The sequence below is a fragment of the Hypomesus nipponensis genome, chromosome 23 (genome assembly GCF_054491055.1).
Source record: "Hypomesus nipponensis isolate SF chromosome 23, ASM5449105v1, whole genome shotgun sequence".
NCBI lineage: Eukaryota > Metazoa > Chordata > Actinopteri > Osmeriformes > Osmeridae > Hypomesus > Hypomesus nipponensis.
In genome coordinates, this window is record NC_140383.1 from 4624191 (window position 1) to 4650589 (window position 26399).

Genomic DNA, 26399 nt, shown 5'->3' on the forward strand with positions numbered 1-26399 from the left:
ATCCAATTGCACCCGAAACCTCACAAGACTAATGTGAAACTAGCTTTAATGAATAAAACCCAGGATGTTTTCTGACCAGGCAGACCTGAACTACAGTTTCAACGTGAGCGAAGACCCGTTCACGTTCCTGGACCGAGATTCGAGCAACTCAACGGAGGCCAAGCTCTCCAGGGCTGGCTTCATTGTCCTCTCTGTGATCCTGGGCTTGATCATGACTTTCGGATTCCTCAACAACTTCGTTGTCCTCATGCTCTTCTGCAGATTCAAGACTCTGCGAACGCCTGTCAACATGCTCTTGCTGAACATCAGTGTTAGCGACATGCTAGTGTGCTTGTTCGGCACCACGCTGAGCTTCGCTTCCAGCATCCGCGGGAAGTGGTTCCTAGGCACCCACGGATGCAACTGGTACGGCTTCATCAACTCCTGTTTCGGTGAGTCCGAGGTTGCCAGACCGCCACTTGCGGCTGTCTTACGTAATTTCGGCCTCTGTTCAAACATTTATTCATTTAGTAGACGCTTTTTATCCAAAGCAAACACGCCCTTTTAATTTAGAGGGTTGTTTCTCACGTGGGTTTAGATGGGCACATCTCTGCCGTTTAGGACTGTAAAACAACGTCCAGAGCTCCCTGTTACAGTTAATCAAACAGGGAGTTGGTGTATATTTTAAGAATCCGACACTAATAATGAAGCTTGTAAAGCTATAGAGAACCTCTGCATTTATAACACTCAAGTCACCATGACCGCTTGAGACTAAATAACTACATGAATATACTGTAACTGCACAATCATTTCACGGTTGTCTCTTCGGGCCTATTGTATGTATACAGTATAAGGTAGTATAGTTGACATGCACAAAGACCACGTGCACCTGTTCATGATGAAAAATATGTCTGAAGGTTTCAACTACAGCCAAAGGAAATGTGAAATTGTCTTAGAATATATATTTTACGCCTGAAACCCCACTCTGAAAGTGAACCTTTGGCTTATTCGGTTTGTATCCTGCAACTTGATGTCACACTTGATGCAAAGTCAAAGCCATCCACTCAGAGTCTATTGGATTGAAACATCACTCAGGCTTTGAAGTGCTGAAATATGTGTTGCTAGAGGCAAGTAAGAGCAGCTAACAAGCTATTGAATCCTCCAGCACTATACGAGGACAGCTGTCTCTAGCTCCCCTGGGATCCAGTCTTTCTATTTCACATACGATATGGACTGTGATCTATCCTATAGAACCTCCCATCTTGGATGTGAGACATCTCTTCTCAGCCACTTACTCGAAGAACGTGCACACACCTTATCCTCCTTAACGGTCATTGATACATTGTTTCATCGACGACATCATATCTGCAGATATGGATTATTGTTCACGGTAATCTTACCAGCCAGTGTGTAAAACTCAGGAAGATGGTATGTGGTGTAATGATGACAGAGAGAGAGAGACGGAGACAGAGAGAGAGAGAGAGAGAGAGAGGTGTCTGAACGGTGGGTGGACAGGCAGGTAGTGTGGATGGTGGCGATGGAGGTGTGGACCGGAAGGGGGGTAGGGGGGTGAGGATGAAAGGAAGGGGAGGTGTGAGTGGACATTGACTGATCTGTCTTGAAGAGAGGAGGGCAAGGTTGAAGAGAGAAGAATGGGAGAAATTATAGGAGAGGATGGGAGATGGCGAAGCAGTGATCCAGCCCTTAAATTAGCAGAGACAATAAATAGGATATCTTAAGGAGTAAAACATTGAGGAGAGAAGAGGTTGGTAGAGTTGGTAGGAGAAAGAAAGGAGATGGGGGGAGAGGGACTGGGAGAGGAAACAAAGGGAGGAGAGCTGATCGGTGAGGTGATGATGGGAGGAGAGCAGAGGGTTCAAGGACAGGTGAAGGATGCCGTGTGGGGAGCTGACAAGGTGGGAGAGCAGGTCAAACCCATAGCTGTCACACACACATCAACACACACCTGAAACCCCTGATCCTGCATTCCTGTCATAAGTGCAGTGGCCAGTGATTCATGACTTGAATCCTTCCGTGATTGTCCTCACAAGATTCTCCTCTTATTTCTTCCTTTCGTTCTCTCTTTCGCAGAATTCTGTCTCCTCCCCCCCCCCCCCCGTCTTTTCTTGTCCTTACACACACCCATGCGTGCATACTCATGCGTTTCTCTTTTTGTCAGACGATTAAATCATAACTATCGCCTGAATAACGTGAATCCGTTTAAAGCTTAATATGACAGCACTCTTAAGAGAGTCAGATGGCTGCCATTTGTGAGCTTCAGGCTCTCTGCCTGCTCCTGGAGAGGGATTAGGAAAGTGAAGGCTATTGTTCTGCTCTCTGGAATTTGCTTATCTTCTGTACCAGCATCCAATAAAAGCAGTTACAGTACAGAATGTTCTTCTGCAGGAAAAGTTCAGACCAATATATCAAACAGGGGCTATTTGATAGCTGTTCAGAGCAATACACAGTAGGAGTGTGATTAGCCAGAGTGCTATCTGTCCATGTGCCCTCATAGGAGAGGGAGGAGAGCTGCCACTGCTCTCTCTCTCTCTCTCTCTCTCTCTCTCTCTCTCTCTCTCTCTCTCTCTCTCTCTCTCTCTGCTCTCTGTCCTGTGAGTCGGCTTAGTCTTACCGACCAGCACTAAGTCCAGGATTGCCTGGCTTTCTCTGGACCGATTGCCTCAGCTAACTGTGTGTGTGTGTATGCACAGAAGAGCTCAGGAAATGAGTGCATTTTTTATGTACTATGTACCTTCTGTATGCATTTGTTTGTTTGTGTGTGTGTGTGTATGACCCGCCAACACAGAAAAAGGCACAGACGATCTCAGGAAATGTGTAATATTGTAGGTGCAATGTAGCTTGTGTACGTATTTGTTTGGGCGTGTGTGTGTGCATGACCTGCCAACACAGAAAAATGCACAGAAGAGCACAATAAATTAGAGCCCGACCGATAAAGGATTTTTAAGGCCGATATCAATCAAATATTTGGTGTTTTAAAAATCAGATATTCTGAAATATATATATATATTTAAACTCAGATTTATATACTTATTTTTTAGCCAGAAACGCCTGACAAAACAAACTGATTTCCCCAACATTAGTTATTTGTAGTTTACATTTAGTCATTTTTAGCAGACGCTCTTATCCAGAGCAACTTGAAGTAAGTACAGGGGCATTCCCCCGAGTCAAGTAGGGTGAATAGCCTTGCCGAAAACAAGGTTTAAAATCCAGTCAAACACCAGTGTTTGTTTGAATCTCTCTGGACTGTCTAGCGGCTGGGGTGCATATGGTTCCTGTGAAGTTGACAAGAATAATCCAGTACAAATACCCGTAAGTCATTTTAATGATAATGAATTGAGTGTTTAGACTCAAGACTTCCTTCCCATCAAATACAATTGTAGTCCAATATGATGATACAAGGACTCTCTACCCACGGTAACTGTGGCCTTGCAAACATCCAGTGCTCTGGATCCAAACGCACATTGAACAAACCAGACTTTCATCTTCAGACTACTTGTTCTGAAGTATGTCCTGTAGTAAACAGCCAAGGAAGAGTGAGTGTTAGACCGAAGTTGAGCCCAGTGGGGGGTGACTTCATTGACTGCATGCTCAAAGCACAGGGACCATGAGGCTCAAACTAAAACTGTTAACGCTCAAATGCGTTTGTGTGTTTGTGTGTTTGTTGGTGTGTGTGTGTGTTCCTTCCTACGACAGTTCAATGATCAGATTTTTTTCCCTTTTTAACAGAGTTTAGGGATCACTTCTGCTGAACTAAATGTCATTTAGCTTTGTTACACCCAACATGTGAGAAGTACAGGGATGGAAAATGGCTTCTGCGTGTATGTTGTGTTGGTTTTTTAGTGTGTGAGACAGGGTGTATATTATTTAAATGAATTCCCTTCTCACCTTTGGAAGAAATTGTTGTCTGCCCACAATACTCAGATGAATGTCTCAAGAAAGAGAAAGGTGATTAACATTTAAAAAATTACATTACTCCCTCCCTCCCTCCTTCTAACTCTGTCTTGTTCTCTCTCTCTCGCTCTCTCTCTCTCAGTGTGTTATCTAAATGAAACACAGAAGGAGAGGGAATAGGTAATGTTTCCAGGGGCCTATCCTGGGGCTTGCATTGAGGGACTTATTTCACATCCCCTGTTATTTCTCCATTGCCATTACTGTCTACTTCTGTAGCTGGCTTTGCTGTTCTCAACTCCTCCAGGGGCATCCAGAGCACGTCTTGTCAGGGAGAGAGCAGGAGGTAATCAGACATAGACCAAGGTAAGGGGGAAAAGTGAGATTTTATCCACACAGCAAAGCAGATACATAAACAGCAGGCAGGCAGAAAAGAGTTTACAAACGTCAGATGCAGAATCCAAAAACAACAGGAGAAATCTGGGTTAATAAACAGGCAGGGGTCTGAACAGGGTCTGAACGCTAGAAAATGCTGGAAGACTTTTGAAAATACTGTCACGATCTGGCAGGAAACAAAGGTACAGACGATAAACAGAGTCACTGTGTAGAGCACAGGTGAAGCTAGTGATGATAACTGTTCCCTGAGGAGGGGCGTGGCTGAAAGCTGGTTGAAGGCTGAGTTATCTAAACCTCTTCTTGGTCATTCTGCAAACATGCAAGATTCTGATGCTTTTAATCCACCACTTGTCCGCATGTTGGTAGTGAATGAAGAGCGAGGCGCTTTTGGAATGACTTTGTAGAAGTTTTTCTGTTATCTGGCATGTTCATGCTGCCAAACCCCCACCCCCTCATTGGCAGAGTAAACCAGCAGATCAATGGTGTTTTGGCTTTCAGTGGTCCTTGAAGTGTGTGACTGGGAGAGAATGGTGGGAATGTTCTTGTCCTCTGCGCTACAACACACATCCTATGTTCAAATAGCAGAAACAAATCTTTTCATTTTTCATTTACACGTTCATGCGGTGGAACATTTTAGATGTGGTGAAGATAAAAGTGAACTGAGTGTTTCAGAGTGTTTCATGTGTGTGTGTGTGTGTGTGTGTGTGTGTGTGTGTGTGTGTGTGTGTGTGTGTGTGTGTGTGTGAAAGAGTGTCACACAGCAGTCAATGCAATTCAAAATACAGGAAACTATTATGATGAAAATAGGATTTATAATAAGGCATATCTTGTTGTGCATAATTGCAATCATATATTTATCCAACATCACCATACAACCCTCTCTCTCTTTCTCCCTCTTGCTTCACCTCATCTTTCGTCATTATCATCTCTGTTTGCTAAATTGACAACATGGTCTTAGATTATTCTCATATTTTTCTTCCCTGTTTAGAGCTGATTAATCCACACACACACTCTTGTCTCCTCAGAGGAGTCATGGTTCCCACTCAAACACACATACACATGGACACACGGACACAGTCATCGGAAATGTACTCAGTTATGAAGATGCATACATACACAATGACAAACATATTTCAAATGCATCAGACAATGACACTCAATTCTTTACATGGGCACAGCTCTCTCTTCTTCTATTTACTGTCTCTCCTCTCCCTACCTTTCCGTGTGCAGCCCCTTGTTAGTATTTTATTTCATATTGCATTTATTTATTGTTTTTCTGTTCAAACTAATGCCGTTAAGTTTCATATACATTATTTCATATTTTCGCTGTTAATATTTGGATTTTGTTTAATGTCAGCTTATTGGTTGATTAGTTTGACCCTTGGCCTGATGTTGGGATATGTATTGGGATGGAGGGAAGCGGAAGGAGAGAAGATGGTGGAGATATCAGAGTTTGTGTGCGTGGAGTTTGATTAATATTGCAGTTCTTATAAAACTTAAACTTTAGTAGGCTATAGTAACGTTTATTGAGTTGTGGGTTGCCAACTAGGTAACCATATTCAGAATGTCGTAACTGGTGTGCTGTCGGATAGGCAACTCCTTGGTTACAATTCAGAAAGGGACGGTATCAGAATGGAGAAGGAACAGATTTGACGGCTAGCCAAATCCAGGAAACTTATGAATTTCTATACCATAAAAATTTCAACAAACTCTGCCAAGGTTCTTTGGGACACCGTCGACCTGCTCGCTCAGCTCTTTGACCATCGCCGCACCACGAGGTAGCTGGTTGTGCTGCGTGTTGCTCACGGACAACAGCCGCCATCTTAGGCTGTGGACCAACGTACCCAAGCCGAACACCAGTTAGCATGTGACGGACTGGGGGGTATTATTTTCTATCAGTGCTAGGCTAATTACGGCCAGTGTTATTGTCATTTAAATTGTAATGTCTTGTATATATTACAGTTTTTCACGATTGCTAAAACACTAAACCCCATTCTCTGAATCAAATGTTCAGTAACCTAAACCAATTTGTCAAATCAGACACTCGTTTGGCAAAACTCTAAACACATTCTCATTCACTAAACACATTTTGCACTGTGATGCACTTGTGCTGCAAAATGGTAAACACAGGCGGCAAACAGGAAACACAACTACAACACAGTTGTCATCTGTAAAACACAATGACTCTAAATTGTTCACACTTGTTTCTAATGCTGGTTTGGAACAATGTTAGCTTTCACCGTGGTGTCCAAATACAAGAATAGTTCAACATCAACCAGCATTTTTTACTGTAAATGTTTGCCTTCCACCACACAGCCCTTTTCTCAATCCAATTGAAGAGTTTTTCTCTGTGTGGCGGTGGAAGGACTATGAACAAAACACATATACCAGGGTAAATCACCCTACAGGCAATGGAATTGGCCTATGGTGACATAGGTGTGGAGTGTTTTCAAGGCTGTATCCAACACACCAGCGGGTTTTTTCTTTGTTGACAGTACTACAGTAAGTTAGGATGGTTACTGTAATATTTTCAAATCAAATGGACAGTTTTTGTATAGCCCTTACAAGCAACGTCATAGAGGGCTTCACATATGTCCATAGAATTGCCCCTCAGCCAACCTCAAGCTTCAAGGAAGAAAAGGAAAAACTCACTTGAGGAAGAAAAAAATAAGAAACCTTGGGATGAGCAATTCAGTGAGGGATCCCCTCCTCCAGAGACGGTTGGTGAAAGAGAGGTGCAGAACACAGGCTAAACAGTCATACATCAGGAAAGTGTCAATGGGTGTTGAAACACCAAAATCCAGTGTTTCAAAATCCAAAATCAATTTTCTTTATTGCTACAGTAAATGAATTTACTGTGTAAACATAGTAAACAAATTCTTCTTTACATGTAACTACATGGCCTGGATACTGTGTTCTCCATTTTTCTGTGTTGTGTCTAATGCTTGCTCCATAGTGTTTATATATTGATTGGTTGTGTTTATGATCTGAAAGCATAGTTTGATTTTGAGCACAGGTTACATGGTTAAGGAGCGAGTGTTTGATTTTGCCAGAAGAGTCAGAGGTTTTGGAAATGGAGTTTGAATATTTGGTTTTGTGTTTACAGTTTTGAGAAAATGGTTGACTGTTTCAAGAAATGTGTTTTAGCAATCGTGAAAAACTGTAAATGTAAATATGTGTATTTGTTACAGTTTTTCTGAATTGCTAAAACACTAAAACCCATTGGCTGAACAAAGTTATCAGTTGCCTAAACTCATGTAGCTAATTGTGCAGTCTGTTGTCAATACCTTAAACCATTTCACATGGTAAAACACAATTTGCAAATCTCACATAGACTTTTCAGCAAAACTCTTAACACATTCTCATTCTCAAAACACATTCTGCACTCTAATGGACATGTCATCCATACTGGTAAACACAAATGGCAACAATCAAATACAAATAGAAAAAACATGTCATTGACTAAACACAACCACTCAAAATTGATTTCACTTGTTTTTAAATGATGTGACACAATCAATAAGCCAGTTCAGAGAGCAAACAGGTTGTTGAAGGTGGGAAAATATTCCTTGTGATGTCAATGACCCTGACCCAGCCCAAAGACAAGAAGAAGCACATTGATCACATGTTTACTCCTTTGATTTTTGTCCCTTTTACTGTATAGTATTGTATACTGTAGTACAGTGCATTGTAGGCTCTATACTGTACAATTACGTAACAAATGGTATGGCCCTGAACATTGCACTTTCCATTTGTTACAGTAACAGTACTGAATGCTCAATAGATTTAGACTGGTTGCAGGTTTATATCAACAAAGAACAAGAGTGAGTTGTGGGTAGTGAGATGCAGGGTATAGTACTCTGATATATCGGACGATATAGAAAATTACTGTAATGAAATAAAAAATCCAGAAACGCGCAACAAAACAAACAGATTTCCCTAACATTCTGCCCCACTCGTGTTGCCAACAGGGACGTTGTAGAGTGCCCTTTGGTGACAAACTATGCAAGGCCAGTATAGTACTGTATAGGGGTACAAGGAGGAGAAAGAACAAGAACAATTGCAAAAAGCAAAGCATAGTAATTTCTGATAAATGTTGAGCTACTATGATAGAACATGTTTTCATTCATCAAAAGACAATGACGGATAAATATGAAATTTGTTTTGAGATTATGTAAAAATGTACTTCTCCTTGAGAACCATATGTTTTGAACAATGTGTTTTAAATGTTTTAGTGTATTGTTTACTGACTGCTTGATAGTGTATATCATTTTGATCACTTTGTTTATGATTTGAGAGCAGTGTTTGATTTTGAGCACAGGTAAATCTGTTTTGAGGTGAAAGTTTGATTTTGAGGACAGGTAAAACTGTTTTGAGGTGAAAGTTTAATTTTGCAAGAGAATTCAGAGGTTTTGTAAATAGTGCTTGAAGATGAGGTTTTGTGTTTACAGTTTTGAGAAAATGGGTGACTGTTTCAAGAATGTGTTTTAATTGGGAAATTGTGAAAAACTGTAAATTGGATGCGTATGCATTATTTGTTAAAAGAAGTCGGGGCGCCCTAGTTTGTTTGAGTTATGCCCAAATACAAGGCACGAGGGGCGCTACACGTACCTTACCCCCCCCCCCCCCCACACACACACACACACACATATACTCACATCCACCCACTCTGATGGGTCCAGTCTGTCTGGCCTTGTTTTGACTGATCATCAGCTGGTGCTGGATTATAACCTATGGGAGCTGCACCCAGTATTAAACAACGTCTAAACTGCTTCACACACACACACACACAGAAACACACAGACACACACAAATCAAACACACACACACACACACCTCCTAGTAGAACGGTACAGTACACTCCCTAGCTAACGTGGCCAGTGACCCTGTGTCCCTCCCTGTGTTCAAACGTCCTCTCACTCCCAACACTATTCATCACCTCCCTCCCACCTCTCACACAACAACCACGGGCCTCCCTCAACTCGCCCTGCTCATCCTCCACTTTGTGTTCCTCAGTTTAATAGTTAGTGCAGAATGTTCCCTGTAAACGGTTTAATCTGAGTTGTCTGCACAGGCTTGTCCCACCTGCCATCCTGCAGGACACCCCCAGGGCAACAGGACCGGGGCAGGGGAGGGCTGTAGTCTTGCCCAGGGGCAGAGCGGAGAGAGAGAGAGAGAGAGAGAGAGAGAGAGAGAGAGAGAGAGAACACGAAGAAGGAGGAAGAAGAAGGAGGAGAGAGAAGATTTCAAGGGAATCACATCTCAGTTAGAGCGCAAGGGGGAGAGTAACTAATGGGGTGAGAAAGACAAAGAGAGATTCAGAGAGGTGAACAGTGACAGAGAAAGATAGCTTCTAAGATCAACAGACAGAAAAGTTGAGAAATGGAAGGATTAGTGTGTGTGGTGTGTATGTGTGTGGTGTGTGTGCACTTGTGTGTGTCGCTCAGCTGCATGCATCTCTTCGAAGAAGAAGGAGATATAGGTTTTCATCTTAGTTTTGGAGTAAATATGTATCATGCATATCTTTCCCCATGTGAATATTATTGCATGTTTTATCTCACACTGACACTTAATACTATTCAAAGCAATATTCAATTTCTCTTTGAATGTGCGAATGTACACAAACATCAACATGTAGTGAGTAGTGACTGGGGTATGTTGCATGTGGGATCCTGTTTATCACATCATCTGCCCCTGCTGTGTGCCACATACTGTCAGTTCTTATGAATTAGTCAGTATAGCCCTTTGAAACTCATACAAACAATAAAGTCTTAACTGAATCTTTTCCAACTACGTATCTTCTGAATCGCTGGCTCCTCATGAGCGACATGAATCTTCTAGAGAAGATTTTATCTGGAGATATGAAGGCCAGGCAATCTCTAGAACATTGCAGCCGGAACACCTCTCATAGAATTCTACAGCTTAGAATTCTAGAACACTCTGAAACACTCAGTTCAAAAACTATCAGGAGTGTTTTGGAACTGGCTCCAGCTCTGCGTTTCATTTCTTGCTCTCTGCAGATGGCACCTGAGCTGGGTTTTCTCTGTTTTAGCTGTGACAAAGGAGAGAGTAGACCTTCAGACCTCTTAGCACTTGCTCGGACAGAGAAGAACGGTTCCCCAGTGACATCATCCATTAATCCGAGCAGTGTTTGTCATAAAAGCTATTTATCTTGTTGGGGTTGTAAACTCTCCTCGTTTAACTGCTTCCTTTGGTCTGGTTTGGTCTGGTTTGGTCTGCTACACACAGTTTTGCAAATCACCTGTTGTGTCGGTAGCTAACATTCAGAAAACAACACTGGCTGTTTTCCTGTAGCCAAACTGCACTTGGTAAGGAAGGAATGTGGGGGTTGAGTTTCAGCCCAAGTTCTGTGGCGACTATTGTTGTTCTTTAGACTTCCCTTAAAATCGTATCAGTTCCACAATACTTTGTATTAGGTTTGTTTACAGCTTTTTGTATCTTCCCAAAGCCATCATCAAAGTAGCTGAACCATGTGCGGTCTCCTTTGCAGACCTGTGGTTGGGAAGATTATACGCTGCACTGTTCAACTCACTATTGAGGTTGAGATTTTTGTTGCACGGATGTTGAGATATTTTTATTGTGTGCCCTGTCTGGTAGCTGAGATGTGACTGCTTTCTGCACTCTGTGTAACGACAGACTATTCCTTGAATCTTACCACCGAAATTCTATTCACTTCTGATTTGTTGTTGTATCTTCTAAATGTTTATATTTGTTTTTTGCTCTGGATAGAAATGTCTGCTGAATGATTCGAATGTAAAGGTAAGTCACAACCAGCATTACAAATTCCCACAGATTTTGTGGTAATCCGCATCTGCTCCTTTGCCTCTTTGGAACTGAGCTCATTAAAACTTGTCTGGCTAATTATCTGCTTTTGAACTTACATCTTGTTACAAAAGGTTTCCTAGAGGGATGGAAAAGCTATTTGAGAAAATGTATTATGATCATTATAATTAATGAGCAAGTAGACATTTATCATGAGATACATTCAATTTAAGCCGTTTCAGAGACTGAGGAGAATGCAAGCTCAACATGGTGCTGACATTAGTATAGTCTATTCTGTTGTTCAGCCCTTGATTTCCTCTATCTTTTCTGAATGTCGATTATGTTCCCAACCCACTGTCTCTTTACCTCCCTCCCTCTGTTGCTATCTTTATTCTTATTCTTTCTTTCATCTTGTTTTTCTCTCTTGCCTCCTGGTAATTTAGATGATTCCTTTCCTACTGCCTTTTGGCAGTGAAACTAAATCATCAATTTCCCTCTTTCTCTCACTCTTTCTTTCTCTTTCTTCTCTCTTCATCTTACAAAATGTGGTGTTTGTTACACCTTGGCTGTAACCAATATTGAAAATATATATATATATAACCCTCTCCTTTTTCCTATTACTTAAAAAAAAATTATGCGGTTGTGAAGCCCAGACCAACTGTCTCTGAGACAGCTTCTTCCCCCCCAAGCTATCAGACTTTGGAACAAATGACCCTAACTCAGTTTTTATTTACAATGATTTATAGTATAATTATAGTATAATCTAGCCTGACGTTGTCATAATTCTAGTCAGAATATGAGTCTGATAACTCTCCGTTGGGCTGTGACTATGGGGCATGTTTCAGCCGAACTCGTAAAACAAATGCCTCTTCGCTCAATTGGATAGACCTACAACCAATCATAGCAACGTAATATGTTGTTTGTTGAAAACAAATTCAACCCAAGCGCTCTTTCATGACGTTGTTGATTACGTTACTGTTGATCATCTGTCCGTCATTGTATAAAGCCCGCCCTGGCAATTTCATTGGTCCGTCCAGATCCTGGTTTTATATCGTTTGTCCCCAATACGAGCCCCTCCAGACCCAACTTCCCGACCAAATTTGTGTTGTGGGCGGGGCTAAGTTGGGCTGGAAGCCAGGCTAAGTATAATCATAACTAGTTTTACTTTTAATTACATAGTGATATGTGGTTTTATGTCGTTTTCGGTGTCTGATCACATTTTCCGTCTCTGACACCCTGATCAAACTTATCACTGCGCAGAGGAATCCTGCATCTGGCATTTACTCATGGACAAAAAGCTCTTTCTGGATTGAAGTTTAATCGATAGAAAATAGCACCTTCAAAAAACTGCTCACATCAAGGTCTATGGATTATCTGGAGCACTGAGAGACATATAAGACATCGCTATTGAGTTTTTCATTTCTGCGGCCAATATCTCCAAACCTTGGCAACTCACACCAAAACAATCTGAATGGATAAATAAATCAATAGGAAAAACACGTCTAATTTTAGGGGTTAACTGTCCTTGTAAACAGCAGCATAATGACGTGTGTAGAAAAAATGCAACAAGGAAATATGATGGTTATATTATACAGATGAGCTGGAGCTGATTAAATCTGACCATGACCACAAAGCAATTCCACAAAAGAAGTCTCCAGATGGCTTTTAATCATGAAATTGATGCAAAATGAAAACGAAAATGTCATCTCTTTCACCGCCATTTTTCCGTCTCTCTGACAGTCACTCTCCACCTCTCTCTCCTCCCTCTATCTGTCTTACTCTGCAGTGTTATTAGTTGTGACAGATTGAGCCGTTGTCTGCTTTATCAGACCTGTAAACACAGTCTCTCCCCCACTCCCTCCTGGTAGCTACCTAGACTTACAGGGCTGGTTGTAACAGTGTTTCTGTAATCACGCTCGCTGTTCATTGGCGGCATCGTTCGAAATAATTAGAGAAAAACATTGTGATGTAATCTATCGCCTTAGCAATTCCTCGGAGTTCCAAGGACGCTTGCTTACATTTTGTGTTCCACTCTGTCATTGCTAATTAGAATCATCTGCTTTAGAATGCCATGACTTCCTCACGCACGCGCACATCCACACACACACATTCTAAAATATGCAGAGATATTCGGTGCACAAACACACATAGACATCCACTCCTTAACGGCTGAGATCAAATCTATGCAGGTTAGTGGAGAAGAAAACAGATCAGTTTTCTGCGGACATGATGGATGATGTGGAGAGTCTCTTGTCCCTATAGGGGGGCAAGCCTCACCCCTCAGACTATTCTCTGTCTCAGAACAGATTACTTACTGATAGTCTTGACGACTGGTACTCTACCGAGGGATGGAGAAGAGAGAGATGGAGGGGAGAGGAGGAGAGGAGATCGAGAAGAGATGGAGAGGAGATGGAGAAGAGATGGAGAGGAAAGGAGATGGAGGAGAGGAGATGGACAGAAGATGGAGAGGAGAGGAGATGGAGAGATGGGGAGCAGAGGAGTGGAAAGGAGATTGAGAGAACATGGAGAGAAACCACACCTCATGCAGATAGGTAGAGGCAGTCTATGCAGTGCTTTGATAAACCATAACTCAACAGTTATTGGAGAGTATCAGATCACTACACCCACCTACATCCTTCATTATCACCTCAAGGTTCCTCCAGGCAACAGTAGGAACATGGAAATCCTAACCTAAACTGAATGATAACTCTGTTGACTGGACTACTAAACCAGTCCTCTCTCTCAATCCAAAACCCCGCCCCCAAACATTCTGTATTCACTAGCACGTGGCTTACTCTGGAGCAAAATGGCGTACCGCAACATAACCGCTACGTTCCTCCTCTGCAGCCCTCGTACAGAGATAACGGCCGTGCGGAAATCCGCTCCTAGTGTTGTGTGATCTGAGGATTTGGTTGGGCCCCAGTTGGGTGGAGGATAGCAAGGACAGCATTAGGAGGAAAACCTATCCGTCTCATCCTGCTGGGGTTGCGTGTTTAGATGTAATCTGGGTTAAAATATTGTTGCTGCGAGTGTGTGTGTGTGTATGTGTGTGTGTGTGCGCGCGTGTGTGTGTGTGTGTGTGTGTTGCACAGGGCAGCTTGTGAAGTTTTCCATCGACTGACCCTGTTGAGAGTTAGTGTCTGGTAAAGACAGATAATCTGATCCATGGGACATTCAGAGGTTATTACCAAACACTCCCTTTTCATCTCTCTAATCCTAGTTCTCCACCTCTCCTCTTTTCCCCCTTGGACTTATCCCGTTCTCCTACACACCATTCTCAGGGAGAGAGAGAGAGAGAGAAAGAGAGAGAGAGAGAGGGCGAGAGAGAGGGCGAGAGACATAACTACACAACAGGAGAGAGAGGGGGAGAATGCCTCACATACTTTTTCCCCGTCAGTAATTTTCTCACGTCTGAGTTATCGGATGTAACAAGAGGCCAGGATTCCCTCACTGTCACTATCAGCCACACGTCGTTGAATCTTTTTAATTTTTCACTTGAAAGACTTTGTTACACGTACTTCTGTGTGTTTACACTGATTTGCTTGTGTGTATGTATGTTTGTGTGTGTATGTGTGTGTGGCGATGGTGTATGAGTCAGCCATGTTAATACTTGCATGTAAAGTATGAGTGTCATCGGTGAACCAGATAGTGATTAGCCTAATGGAACCCCCACTCACTGTGCTAAAGAATGACTGTGTTCCTAAATCAGGCCTTTCCCTATCTGGAGCATCATCACACCACACACATTATGTTATTCAAATACATTATGATATGATAATACATTCGTATTTTTATGTTCTTTGCATTGTGCTGGGCATGCTGTATACTGGGTGTGTTGTCTTAGCTTTGATTGGCTGTTGGGGGGTGTGGGGGGTGGGCAAAGTGCAGAGATGGGGGGGGGGCAGGAAAGCAGTGGAGCGCGAGACAGAAAGACAGATAGAGGGAGGAGGTCAGCAGACAGACAAAGCAGAGATTTCACTCTGACCCCTCATTCACTTCAGGGCAACTCTCATTCAGTCTGAGAGGGTGGTGTTCAGGAGCAATAAGATCTGTTGTTCAGGTTCAGATAGTTCTGTTCTACAGAACAGCAGCAGCAGACGGAGGTTCTATAGAACAGCAGAGGGAGGTTCTATAGAACAGCAGAGGGAGGTTCTATAGAACAGCAGAGGGGGGTTCTATAGAACAACAGAGGGAGATTGTATATAACAGCAGAGGGAGGTTCTATAGAACAGCAGAGGGGGGTTCTATAGAACAACAGAGGCAGCTTGTATATAACAGCAGAGGGAGGTTCTATAGAACAGCAGAGGGAGGTTCTATAGAACAGCAGAGGGGGGTTCTATAGAACAACAGAGGCAGCTTGTATATAACAGCAGAGGGAGGTTCTATAGAACAGCAGAGGGAGGTTCTATAGAACAGCAGAGGGGGGTTCTATAGAACAACAGAGGGAGATTGTATATAACAGCAGAGGGAGGTTCTATAGAACAGCAGAGGGGGGTTCTGTAGAACAGCAGAAGGAGGTTCTATAGAACAGCAGTGAGAGGATGCAATAGGTGGATTCTTATTCTTCCTTTCAGAGACAGAGAAGTCAAGGATAGCATGTGTGTATATGTGTGTGTGGATGTGTGTATATGTGTGTTGTGCAGCAGGTTGACTGGTGAGTCATAGTGACAGTGCAGATTCTGCACAGAAAAAATGAAGGGCTGAACCCATACCTGATGAATAGGATGTGACAATGTCTACCCTTCCCAGCACCTTACCTCCCCTCCCCTCTCCTCCTTTCCTGCCTCCCTCTAGCTCTATACCCTCCCTCTCCTCCTCCCCCTTCCTCCCAACTACAGCTGTCAGCAATCCCTCCCTCTACCCTCCTCATCTCCTCTTTAGTCTTTATTCTTCCCTCTTTCTCCTCTCCTCCTTCCACCTCCACCTTCCAGCCATGCTCTCCTCCTCCTTCCACCTCCACCTTCCAGCCATGCTCTCCTCCTCCTTCCACCTTCCAGCCATGCTCTCCTCCTTTCTCCTTCCACCTTCCAGCCATTCTCTCATCCTTCCCCACCTCCACCTTTCCATGCCTCTACATTCCACCCCTGTAACTCCCTTCTCCTGCCCTTTAGACATATCTGATAATCCTCAAATGGAAAAAGGGATTTGTCAGTACAGCAGAAAACTAAAGTAATATCACAGTATTTTCACAGACAGAACCCTCACCAGGCAAGTGTTCATTTGTTTTTGTTTGTTCCCGAAGGAGATTTGCCAGGGCAGTGATCCACTTTGATTATTTTCTGTAGGATGACCATGATACACAACACTTAATGGAAAGATGTACTTCTTGAATTTGAGTGGATTTAAAAATCTGTAGAAATCTCAATGCATCATAATGCACTTGCAAAACAAATATATATTAAAGCAATATAGTACGAGTGCGAGTGGGGTTGTTGAGGAATATACCACGGGTGGTGTTCGGCCGTAGCCACGAGGCCGGAGGCCGTGGGCGTAGGCAACAACACCCGTGGTATATTCCTCAACAACCCCACGAGCACGAGTACTATATTGCTTTTATAAAACAATTTTATAGTCAACCAATTAAGATTTAAATACAGCTATTGATAAAAAAAATCTTTATTTTGCCATTGTTCCTCCGCAGCGACAAAATAGTTCCGGTGTCAACGTCAGCTGAGCTATTAGCCCGAAAGCTAACGTTATGCTAGCCAGATTCAAAGGCAATAACATTGTGTACGGTTGACAAACAGTAAATATAATTTTACATTATGTTTGACAGGAAGATTTGCTAGCTAACCAGCCATGTCACTATCCCAAAATCAATATCAAGATTTTCACGAACAAAGTATCGGCCATACTAGTACTAGGCTACAGTACGGCCGCAGCCTGTGGAGCAAGTTGAATAGCAAATTGATGTGAGATGACCGCATCAAAGTGGACATTTTCTCCAAACTGTAATTATAATTTGACAGTATGTTTAACGACAAGACTAGCCAGCTATCGAGCCATGTCATTGTCCCCAAATAAAATCCAGATTTTTAAGAAGAAAATAATTGGCCAAGTGTAGAGTTGCTGCTACTGCTGTCGTGTCGGCCGCAGCCCGTCTGAAGTAACCTAGATTGAGCGAGGTCAATAGAGAACGGGATGTGAGATGAGCGGAATGTACTGACACAGTACATTCTGAAAAGAAACATTTTTCAAATACGTTATAAAAAATATTGAAGTCATTGTTGTAAGTACAAGTTAGCTTGTTAAAGTCTTTCAAATTGTAAATGGAGGCTTTGACTCGTCCCCGTTGTTATGGTTACTTATTTGTATCAACGCGAATGTTTCATCCCGGAGTGAAAAGTCAGAGTGGGTTGTTGTCAGATAATTCAACTCATGGAACGTCTCTCGTCCAATCAGAAACATCCATTTAAGTCGAAAAAACCCAATTGTTTTATAATATATATATATATATATATATATGTCCAGGAATAAAACATTCTCCCTCCTCTATTTCTCTACCCACACAAAGAGCTCTTATCTCATGCAGCAGGTCGATGACAACTCTGCTGGGCCCAGCCCCCTGGTTCTGCTATTAGGAAGATAAAGGAATGGTGTCTCAGTTAAGAGCATGTGCTTATCACTGTTCAACGACATGACATACATTCCTCTCCCCTCCTCAATGTTCAACAATAACATACTATACACATGTGTTCTCCCCTCGTAGGTATAGTGTCTCTGATCTCCCTGGTGATCCTGTCCTACGACCGCTATAGCACCCTGACCGTCTACAACAAGCGGGGGCCCGACTACAGGAAGCCCCTGCTGGCTGTGGGGGGGTCCTGGCTGTACTCCCTGCTGTGGACGGTGCCCCCCCTGCTGGGCTGGAGCAGCTATGACCTGGAGGGAGCGGGGACTAGCTGCTCTGTTTCCTGGAACGAGCGCACCGCCCAGTCCCACTCCTACATCATCTGCCTGTTCATCTTCTGCCTGGCCCTGCCCATTATGGTCATGGTGTACTGCTATGGACGCCTCCTCTGGGCGGTGAAACAGGTATGGAGGGGGGGGAGGAGGGGGGTGTTAGAGTGTGGTGTGTCTGCGGCTGTGGTGGGTGTGGGTGTGGATGTGGGGTGTGTGTGTGGTGTGTGTGTGCAGGTGTGTGGGTTGTGTGTGCGGGGGGGTGTGCATGAGGTTTACCGTTTGTTCTTACAACGACTTGTCTTGACAGGGTAAACCTTCTTCCCTTCAGTAAGGATATCCAGGAGGAACCATAGAGTGCTTTGCTCAAATTTGTTTCCGTGGTTCCGCATGTGTGTGTGTGCTTGTGTGTGTGTGTGTGTGGGTGTGTGTGTGGGGGGGGTGTGGTCTGGCTTAGGGTCCTATGTCCGTCCACCTTGAGAAGCCGTTTAAATCCTTTTCATTCGGAGAGGCTGATTTAAATAGTTTGCGTCGCAAAACTAAGAGTGGCGAGCAGACCAGTGGATTACCTTGCAAATCTGTTTGCAGCGTGTAAGAATCAGCAGCTTTCACAAAGCCTAAGCCACTTACTGGCAACATACCCAAATACCAGGCATTCCAGGCATTCTCTTTTATAATATACAATGGACAGGGTCTTCTACAAATACACACCTTTCTCTCTCTCTCTCTCTCTCTCTCTCTCTCTCTCTCTCTCTCTCTCTCTCTCTCTCTCTCTCTCTCTCTCTCTCTCTCTCTCTCTCTCTCTCTCTCTCTCTCTCTCTCTCTCTCTCTCTCTCTCTCTCTCTCTCTCTCTCTCTCTCTCTCTCTCTCTCTCTCTCTCTCTCTCTCTCTCTCTCTCTCTCTCTCTCTCTCTCTCTCCCTCTCTCCCTCACAGACTTGGCTTTATTGTGCAAAAGACCTGTTCTATCGTAAGGGGACCAAGCCATTCGTTAAATAATCTTATTTTGGTGGTGGCCTCCTGATTATAATAAGTAGCTTTTCTCTAACCTCCATTAGCACCCTACTGTGTACAGGGGGGCAGGGTTCTTCACACCAGGGGGGTATTCCCTGGGCCACACCAAGCTACCCTGAACTGGACCTGTCCGGCATAAATGGCCCCTGCTATCAGCAACCTGCCTAGCTTCCTATCTGTGTACCTGCCTGCCTGCCTGTCTGTGTACCTGCCTGCCTGTCTGTGTACCTGCCTGCCTGCCTGCCTGTCTGTGTACCTGCCTGCCTGCCTGTCTGTGTACCTGCCTGCCTGTCTGTGTACCTGCCAGCCTGTCTGTGTACCTGCCTGCCTGCCTGTTTGTGTACCTGCCTGCCTGTCTGTGTACCTGCCTGCCTGTCTGTGTACCTGCCTGTCTGTCTGTGTACCTGCCAGCCTGTCTGTGTACCTGCCTGCCTGTTTGTGTACCTGCCTGCCTGTCTGTGTACCTGCCTGCCTGTCTGTGTACCTGCCTGTCTGTCTGTGTACCTGCCAGCCTGTCTGTGTACCTGCCTGCCTGTCTGTGTACCTGCCTGCCTGTCTGTGTACCTGCCTGCCTGTCTGTCGGCCTGCCTGCCTGTCTGTGTACCTGCCTGCCTGTCTGTCGGCCTTCCTGCCTGTCTGTGTACATGCCTGCCTGTCTGTCGGCCTGCCTACCTGCTTTCTCCATCTACGTGCCTGCCTGCTTGTCTGTCTACCCGCCTTCTTTCCTGCCTGCCTGACTTCCCTCCTTCCTGCCTCAATCTACCCGTCCGTCCGTCTGTCCAGATGTCCATCTGCTGGCTTTTTGCTATCACATTATTCATTCAGTTCAACCAGGGAGCAGAGCTCCAGGCAGAGTGGGTTCATCCCCTCTCCCAGCCTGACCTGGGGCTGACAGCAGTGAGGGGGAGATGGATGGAGGCGGTAGGAGGCCCGTGGCGGGCCAGGGAGGGCATCCAGCGGAACGGAACCGATGGACTGATTATCACAGGCTCTGTGTGTGGTGGTGTGGGAGAGAGGGGTAGAGGAGAGTGTGGGTGTGCGAGAGAGAGAGAGAGAGAGACAGAGAGAGAGAGAGAGATGAGACAGAGAGAGAGAGAGAGAGAGAGAGAGAGAGAGAGAGAGAGAGAGAGAGAGTGGGTGTGATGTGATGGGGACCGTGGGGAGTGGGTGAGATGAGAAAACAGAGAGAAAAAGGGAGGTAGACTGTGGCTGAAAGAAGAAGCAAACACAGGTAATTGAAAGAATAAATAGAAGGTTAGATGAAGATCAACTTAATAAATGAGTGCATACAGGGGAAAGGAGGAGGGGATGAATGGAGGAGGTGAATAGAGCGATAAAAGATTGGATGGAAGAATATAGATAAGGAAAGGAGAATATAGATGACAATATAGCAAAATGACAGACAACAATGTACTGACAGAGAAAGAGACATAACCATAGAAAGAGAGAAAACGAAGCATTTGTCCTTCAGGGTACCTGCATCTCTGACTAACGAGACGTAATGTCCACGTACACAAAAACCCTATAAACACACACCCTTTCAGACACACACACACGTCATCATCACATGGAAAAAACCCTCTTACACAAACACACACCCTTTCTCACACACACACACACACACAATCTATTGCATTGAATACTCATTTGTATTCAGGCTCAGATGGCATTAGACAAGCCCCTAGTCTCTGGTGCTGGTAGTGTGAGGTGGAGGAGCCAACACTAATGTGTTATGTAGTGTCCTTCAGGTCGAGGGCAGGCAATCTGAAACAACTCACAACACAAGGAAATCACAATCTCCAGATATGCCACATGGGAGCTCTGTCTCTACTCTGCCTTGTCCTGCTCCCCTGCACAACTATCCTCTTCCTTCTGATCTTTTCGTTCTTCTTTTCCACCGATCGCCTAGTCAGTATTTCTGCATTCTCTCTATTTAGCTTTCTCAACCTCTATCTCAAACTCTGATATCCATCCATATATGTCCTGTGTTTCTTCTCCCCCCCCCCCCCCCCCCACACACACACTTTAATATCTTTATGCCTTTGCTAATCTGCTCTCCTCCCTCCTTCGAAGGTGGGGAAGATTCGGAAGTCTGCGGCGAGGCGGAGAGAGTACCACATCCTGTTCATGGTACTGACCACGGTGGTTTGCTACATGATTTGCTGGATGCCGTACGGCGTAGTGGCCATGATGGCCACCTTCGGCCCCCGCGGCATCATCACCCCTGTAGCGAGCGTGGTTCCTTCCCTACTGGCCAAGAGCAGCACAGTCATCAACCCCCTGATCTACATACTCATGAACAAGCAGGTGAGAAGTGGAGGGGTGTGTGTGTGTGTGTGTGTGGCCTTATTTTAAGCCCAGAAATCCCCACAAGGATGGCAAGCTTAGACTAAATGTATCTTGAGGGGACAATTTCTTGGTCCCCGCAACTTCAGTCGTGATTTCTAAGGATTTTTAGGGGTTAGAATTACAATTACATTACGTGTTGGGGTTAGGAGCAGGGATAGTTAGGAACTAGGGTTAGGCTTAGACTTAGGGTGAAGGTTGGGGTTTTGGGTGAAGGTTAGGTTTGGGGTTTAAGGTTTAGACAAACATTTTTTTTTATAGGAAATTCTTTTTTTAAAGAACACACACGCATGATATGCATGTACAACATTGTTTATTTACACAGTAAAAATACAAAAAAACAATTTCACTGAAGGAACAATGTATGAAATCATACAAACAGTCGATACACATTTCCATTCAAGCCAAAGAAAGAGGCTTTCAATGACAAATCATAAATGAACATTTGAAAAATGAAGAAATCAACCCAAAGGCTGTTGTGATGGCAAAAGGCTTTTCAAGCGCTCTTAATATTGTGGAACCCTTAATCTTCCTCTTCCTCCCTGCCTTCACAGGAGGCCTCATTCAGAACCTCTAAAGGGACTTTGAAGGTGCTAAGTGAAAGAGGGAGAAGATAAACATTGTTTTAATTTCAAAGGCGGCATGGACCCACAGCACCTTCCTCTGAGCGGGGGGGGGGGGGGGGGGGGGCGAGCGTGTGTGAGAGATGATAGGAGTTGGCTAAGCACAAAGGGAGCAGATTGGAAGATATACAGATGTGTTTTAGAGGCCAAGATAAGCAGTTGACCTCCAATCTGGGAACCAATCTCCAGTCATGATCTCGGCTCTACCCCATATGGACCCAAGCACCATTCAGATTAACACTTAACGCTACCATGACCCCTTTAGGTGCTCCAAATTTGTTTTTAATTATGACGACCCCCCCCCACACACACACACACACACGACAGTAAACCACCCAAACAGGCCTGAGCAAAAGTAAATAACAGAAATTTGGCACAATTTCAAGATTCCCCTGCATTTGGCCAGAAGGCATTGCATTTGAAGCTTGTAGAAATCTGGCCAATAATACCAGCTTTCTCTCCAGCCACTGGATGTGATTTCCTAGTGAGCAGGCATGGAAACAAGCACACACACACATAAATCAGTGCCTTATGAACCATCAGACAGACAATCTGCTCTTACTTTCAGCACAGTCTCCGCCCTCTGTGTCTTGGACTGGCAGTCTATTCACTGCTCAGCAACGTACTGCACGGACACAGACAGCTTGTTAACCCCTGAATCCGGCTTCTGATCAGCATGGTCTGAGCATCAGAAGATGTGTTCCCCTCACACAACATGTAGGTTTGTTTTGCACCTTCAGTCTGTCACAATCACAAACAGATTTACAAGAACAGTTTACTATTCAACACTTCAAACACAAACAGGGCAATGGCAAGGGCAATCCAGGAGCCCACCGTACAGACTCAGTTTGCTAAGTTAGGATCATATCTATAATCATATTAAAGCAATATGCACATTACTACTCAGGTACTGTAGTGTTGTGTAATCATTATGGTTGATACTGATCTGGTCAATCAATTCCCTAAAGAGGAGATAATATAAGAATGTAAATGTGCCACCCAATACACACCTAGGAGAAACACGTTCAACCCCTTTCCAACTTCTTCCCATGCTCTGCATTTTATAAGGTGTTGTTTTTGCTTGTGTGCTGCAAAGCAGCTGAATGGGCTGCTAGAACTCGGAGCGGAGTTTTGTGATTGTGATGTCACAGCGAGCGTCAAGGCTGTTTGAGCCAGCCACTCTGCCTGGACACGCTTCAAAAAAACCCCAGAACAGACAAGCTTCCGAGCCTCAGATTCTCAGCGTATAGCGAGACAATGCCTCCACACATCAACTCCCACTCTCTCCAGGGACACCGTGCTTCTATGGCTGCCTCAACGCTCGGTTTCTGGGGTTTAGGGTGAGTGGTTGAATATTGGATCTGTGGTTTCAGCACACAGCAGCCTTCTAGTTTTTCCGAGCTGTCTAGCGTGGCCTGATAGGGATAGGACATCTAAACCCACCGGGGGTTGGAGGTTCTGGAGGTCTGGTCTGGCACAGATTCAGTGTAAACACCATGAGCACGAGGCGGAAGGTCCAATCCCCTGCCCTGATAGGATCAGTCCCTGGCAGGCTGTATTCTCTCAGTAGAAACAGTGCAGAGTAGATAAGCTTTTCCTTTCTCCCTCTGTGAGAGAACCCTTTAAAGAGAACAACCATTTAAAAGGAAGCTAGCTTTCTTGTTATTGCTGGAACCTTTTTGGGAAGTTGTTCTCGCTAGAACCTTTTGTTCAGTGACACTGACTTTTTATCCATTAGGTTTTGGGGTTCTTCAGAGGGTTCTTGCATGGGAACAACCACAGAACAATCTAGGGTGTCGAGCCATAGACCAAAGTAATTTTTCTTTGTACCATGGGAGGTACGCAAGCAATACAAGAGAAGCTTAAAGACATTTCCCTGCGAGTACGGCTTAGGATGGCACAAACCTCACTGTTAGTTTGAAACAATCCTGCAAGGCCCTTGAACACGCAGACCCAAATGGGTCTGTGCACCACAAACAGGTTTGTCTATTAGAGAAGTGGACTACATTCATGAAAGAGTCAGATGGTTTTCAGAGACGACTTGCTGACTGGTCGATTTGTATAGTTGGAGAGCCAAGTCCATCCAGCATAACACCACCGGAAACTTTTTAATTCCATTTTTTAACAAATGAATTACATTTGGGATGCTGCAGTTTCTGAGGATGTAGCTAACAATATTAAATCACATCATTTAAACAGGTGCTGGGTGTTGGTAAGGCAACCCAGGAAAAGTATCTGGTTGGCCGCTCAGCAGAGGGTTACAATTAAGTGTTTGGAACAACTGCTATATTTTGCCCACTCTCCAAACCACATCATCAAACAGAACACTATCAAATTGTACTCTTTATCCAATGGTGGGGCTGCCAAAGCCTTTCCCTAATCAACCTTATATACAAAGGCCTCCTGCTTTTGCAGGGAAAGCCAGTTGTAAAGTGCAGAGTAGAGTGACAGTAGAGTGACAGAGTGTCTCTTGGCAGATAAGTCAGTGCAGTCATGCGAGAGTGTGACAGGCATTGAGCACAGATACACCAACATTGTCTTCAAAACACCCTGATGGTGACACCTTAAGACTTTTTCAGTAAGGTATGTAAGATGGAGTCAGATGGCTGAGCAGTGAGGGAGTCACCGCCGGATCGATTCCCCACCGTAACAAATGACGTTGTGTCCTTGGGCAAGGCACTTCACCCTATTTGCCTCGGGGGGAATGTCCCTGTACTTACTGTAAGTCGCTCTGGATAAGAGCGTCTGCTAAATGACTACATGTAAATGTAAGAAGTATCCCACAGCAACAGGGCTGTAGATCAATAAAATGTCCATCCATCTCAGTACAGATAATGTGTTTGAGGAGTGCCTGGTTACAGCTTGCTCATATCGATATGTCGCTAAAAGGGTATGTTTGTGTTTGAGTGAGAGAAAGAGAGTGTGTTCAGCATGGAAGTATGTTTGACATTCAGTGCACAACACTGTTGACACATGGATAGAAATGACAAATACCTGTCAAAAAAGTGGACTATTCCTTTAGGAAGAACAAGAGAACCCGAAGCTCTCGGTAAAGCACAGTTTCACGACAGCAAACACACACCCAGAGATATCACAAAACATCTTGTCTATCTAAAATTAGGGATCTATTGCTACCATAGTTAGCCCCAGTGCTAGCCAGGCTCAGCTCCAGCAGATCAAGGTTCAGGCCCACTGCGCCTGGCTCCCATCTCAGCTGAAGGTTTTGTCTCTTGGATCGGTTCCGGCCAAAGGTTTCCGGAATCACCTCTGGTTCTGGTCATGGTTTCTTTCCTTTGTTGGTCCCACATTTAGTGGCTATGGCTTTGGTTCTCCACGGTTGTAAGTGGTTCCGTTTCAGCCTGAGGGGTGGATTCACCATTCCACCATAACCCAGTCCTAGAACACCAGAACCTGACCTGGAGAATGGCTGTGGCGGTTCTTCCGTTCTTGGGCCGGTTCTCAGAGGAGTGGGGGGGAAGAAGGTCAGAGTTCAGAGGTCACAGTGGACGGTGCTGAAGCCTGGCAAGGTGACCCGGCCCTTTTTCTTCAGGTCCTCCTCAGGGCCCTCGTTGATCCTCTGGATCAGGGTCTTCTCAAACAGCAGGGGGTGGTAGGCGCCCAGCGTGCAGGCGGCGTCGTAGTAGGACTCATGGTAGTGGCACAGGTCCGTCTGACGCAGCGAGGGGATGTACTCGTACACGTGCACCTTCTCGCACAGCGCCATCGTCAACAGGATGCCTGCAACAACGGGGGGGGGGGGGGGGGAGACAGAGAGAGAGATGGTTCGGAGTTCTGTATTTACATGGTGACTAAGTGGGGGTATTTGTGTGGACACTATACTGAATTGCATGCATGCGACTGGTTTACACTCTGCACACACGCGCACACACACACACACACACACTATCTGTACAATTATTGTGCTGTACACACAAAACGGGCAGAAATCTGGATGACATTCCACTTTGGCCAGCGACTTTGCTTACTTTTACAATTTCTCCATCGCAATTCCCAGCCATTGCGCGACCGTTCTAATTGACCTCTTAACAGGCACCTCACAGAACTAGATCCCATTCTCTCCGACTCACCCTGCCTATGTAATGGCCTCACCCTGCCTATGTAGTGGCCTCACCCTGCCTATGTAGTGGCCTCACCCTGCCTATGTAGTGGCCTCACCCTGCCTATGTAGTGGCCTCACCCTGCCTATGTAGTGGCCTCACCCTGCCTATGTAGTGGCCTCACCCTGCCTATGTAGTGGCCTCACCCTGCCTATGTAATGGCCTCACCCTGCCTATGTAGTGGCCTCACCCTGCCTATGTAATGGCCTCACCCTGCCTATGTAGTGGCCTCACCCTGCCTATGTAGTGGCCTCACCCTGCCTATGTAGTGGCCTCACCCTGCCTATGTAGTGGCCTCACCCTGCCTATGTAGTGGCCTCACCCTGCCTATGT

The 26399-nt window shown here is 44.7% G+C and overlaps 2 protein-coding genes across 2 annotated transcripts in view; one reads left to right on the forward strand and one right to left on the reverse strand.

The window, feature by feature from the left end:
* tmtops2b (teleost multiple tissue opsin 2b) overlaps positions 1 to 26399 on the forward strand; it is a 27652-nt gene continuing 1253 nt past the window's right edge. The window contains exons 1-3 of the mRNA XM_084689240.1: positions 1 to 431; positions 17777 to 18102; positions 21053 to 21286. Of these exons, the coding sequence (XP_084545366.1) occupies positions 65 to 431; positions 17777 to 18102; positions 21053 to 21286 (927 nt within the window). The 5' untranslated portion in view covers positions 1 to 64. The remainder of the gene's footprint in view (positions 432 to 17776; positions 18103 to 21052; positions 21287 to 26399) is intronic.
* The window catches only part of st6gal2a (ST6 beta-galactosamide alpha-2,6-sialyltranferase 2a), a 15212-nt gene continuing 10850 nt past the window's right edge, over positions 22038 to 26399 (reverse strand). The window contains exon 5 of the mRNA XM_084689239.1: positions 22038 to 25686. Within this exon, the coding sequence (XP_084545365.1) occupies positions 25439 to 25686 (248 nt within the window). The 3' untranslated portion in view covers positions 22038 to 25438. The remainder of the gene's footprint in view (positions 25687 to 26399) is intronic.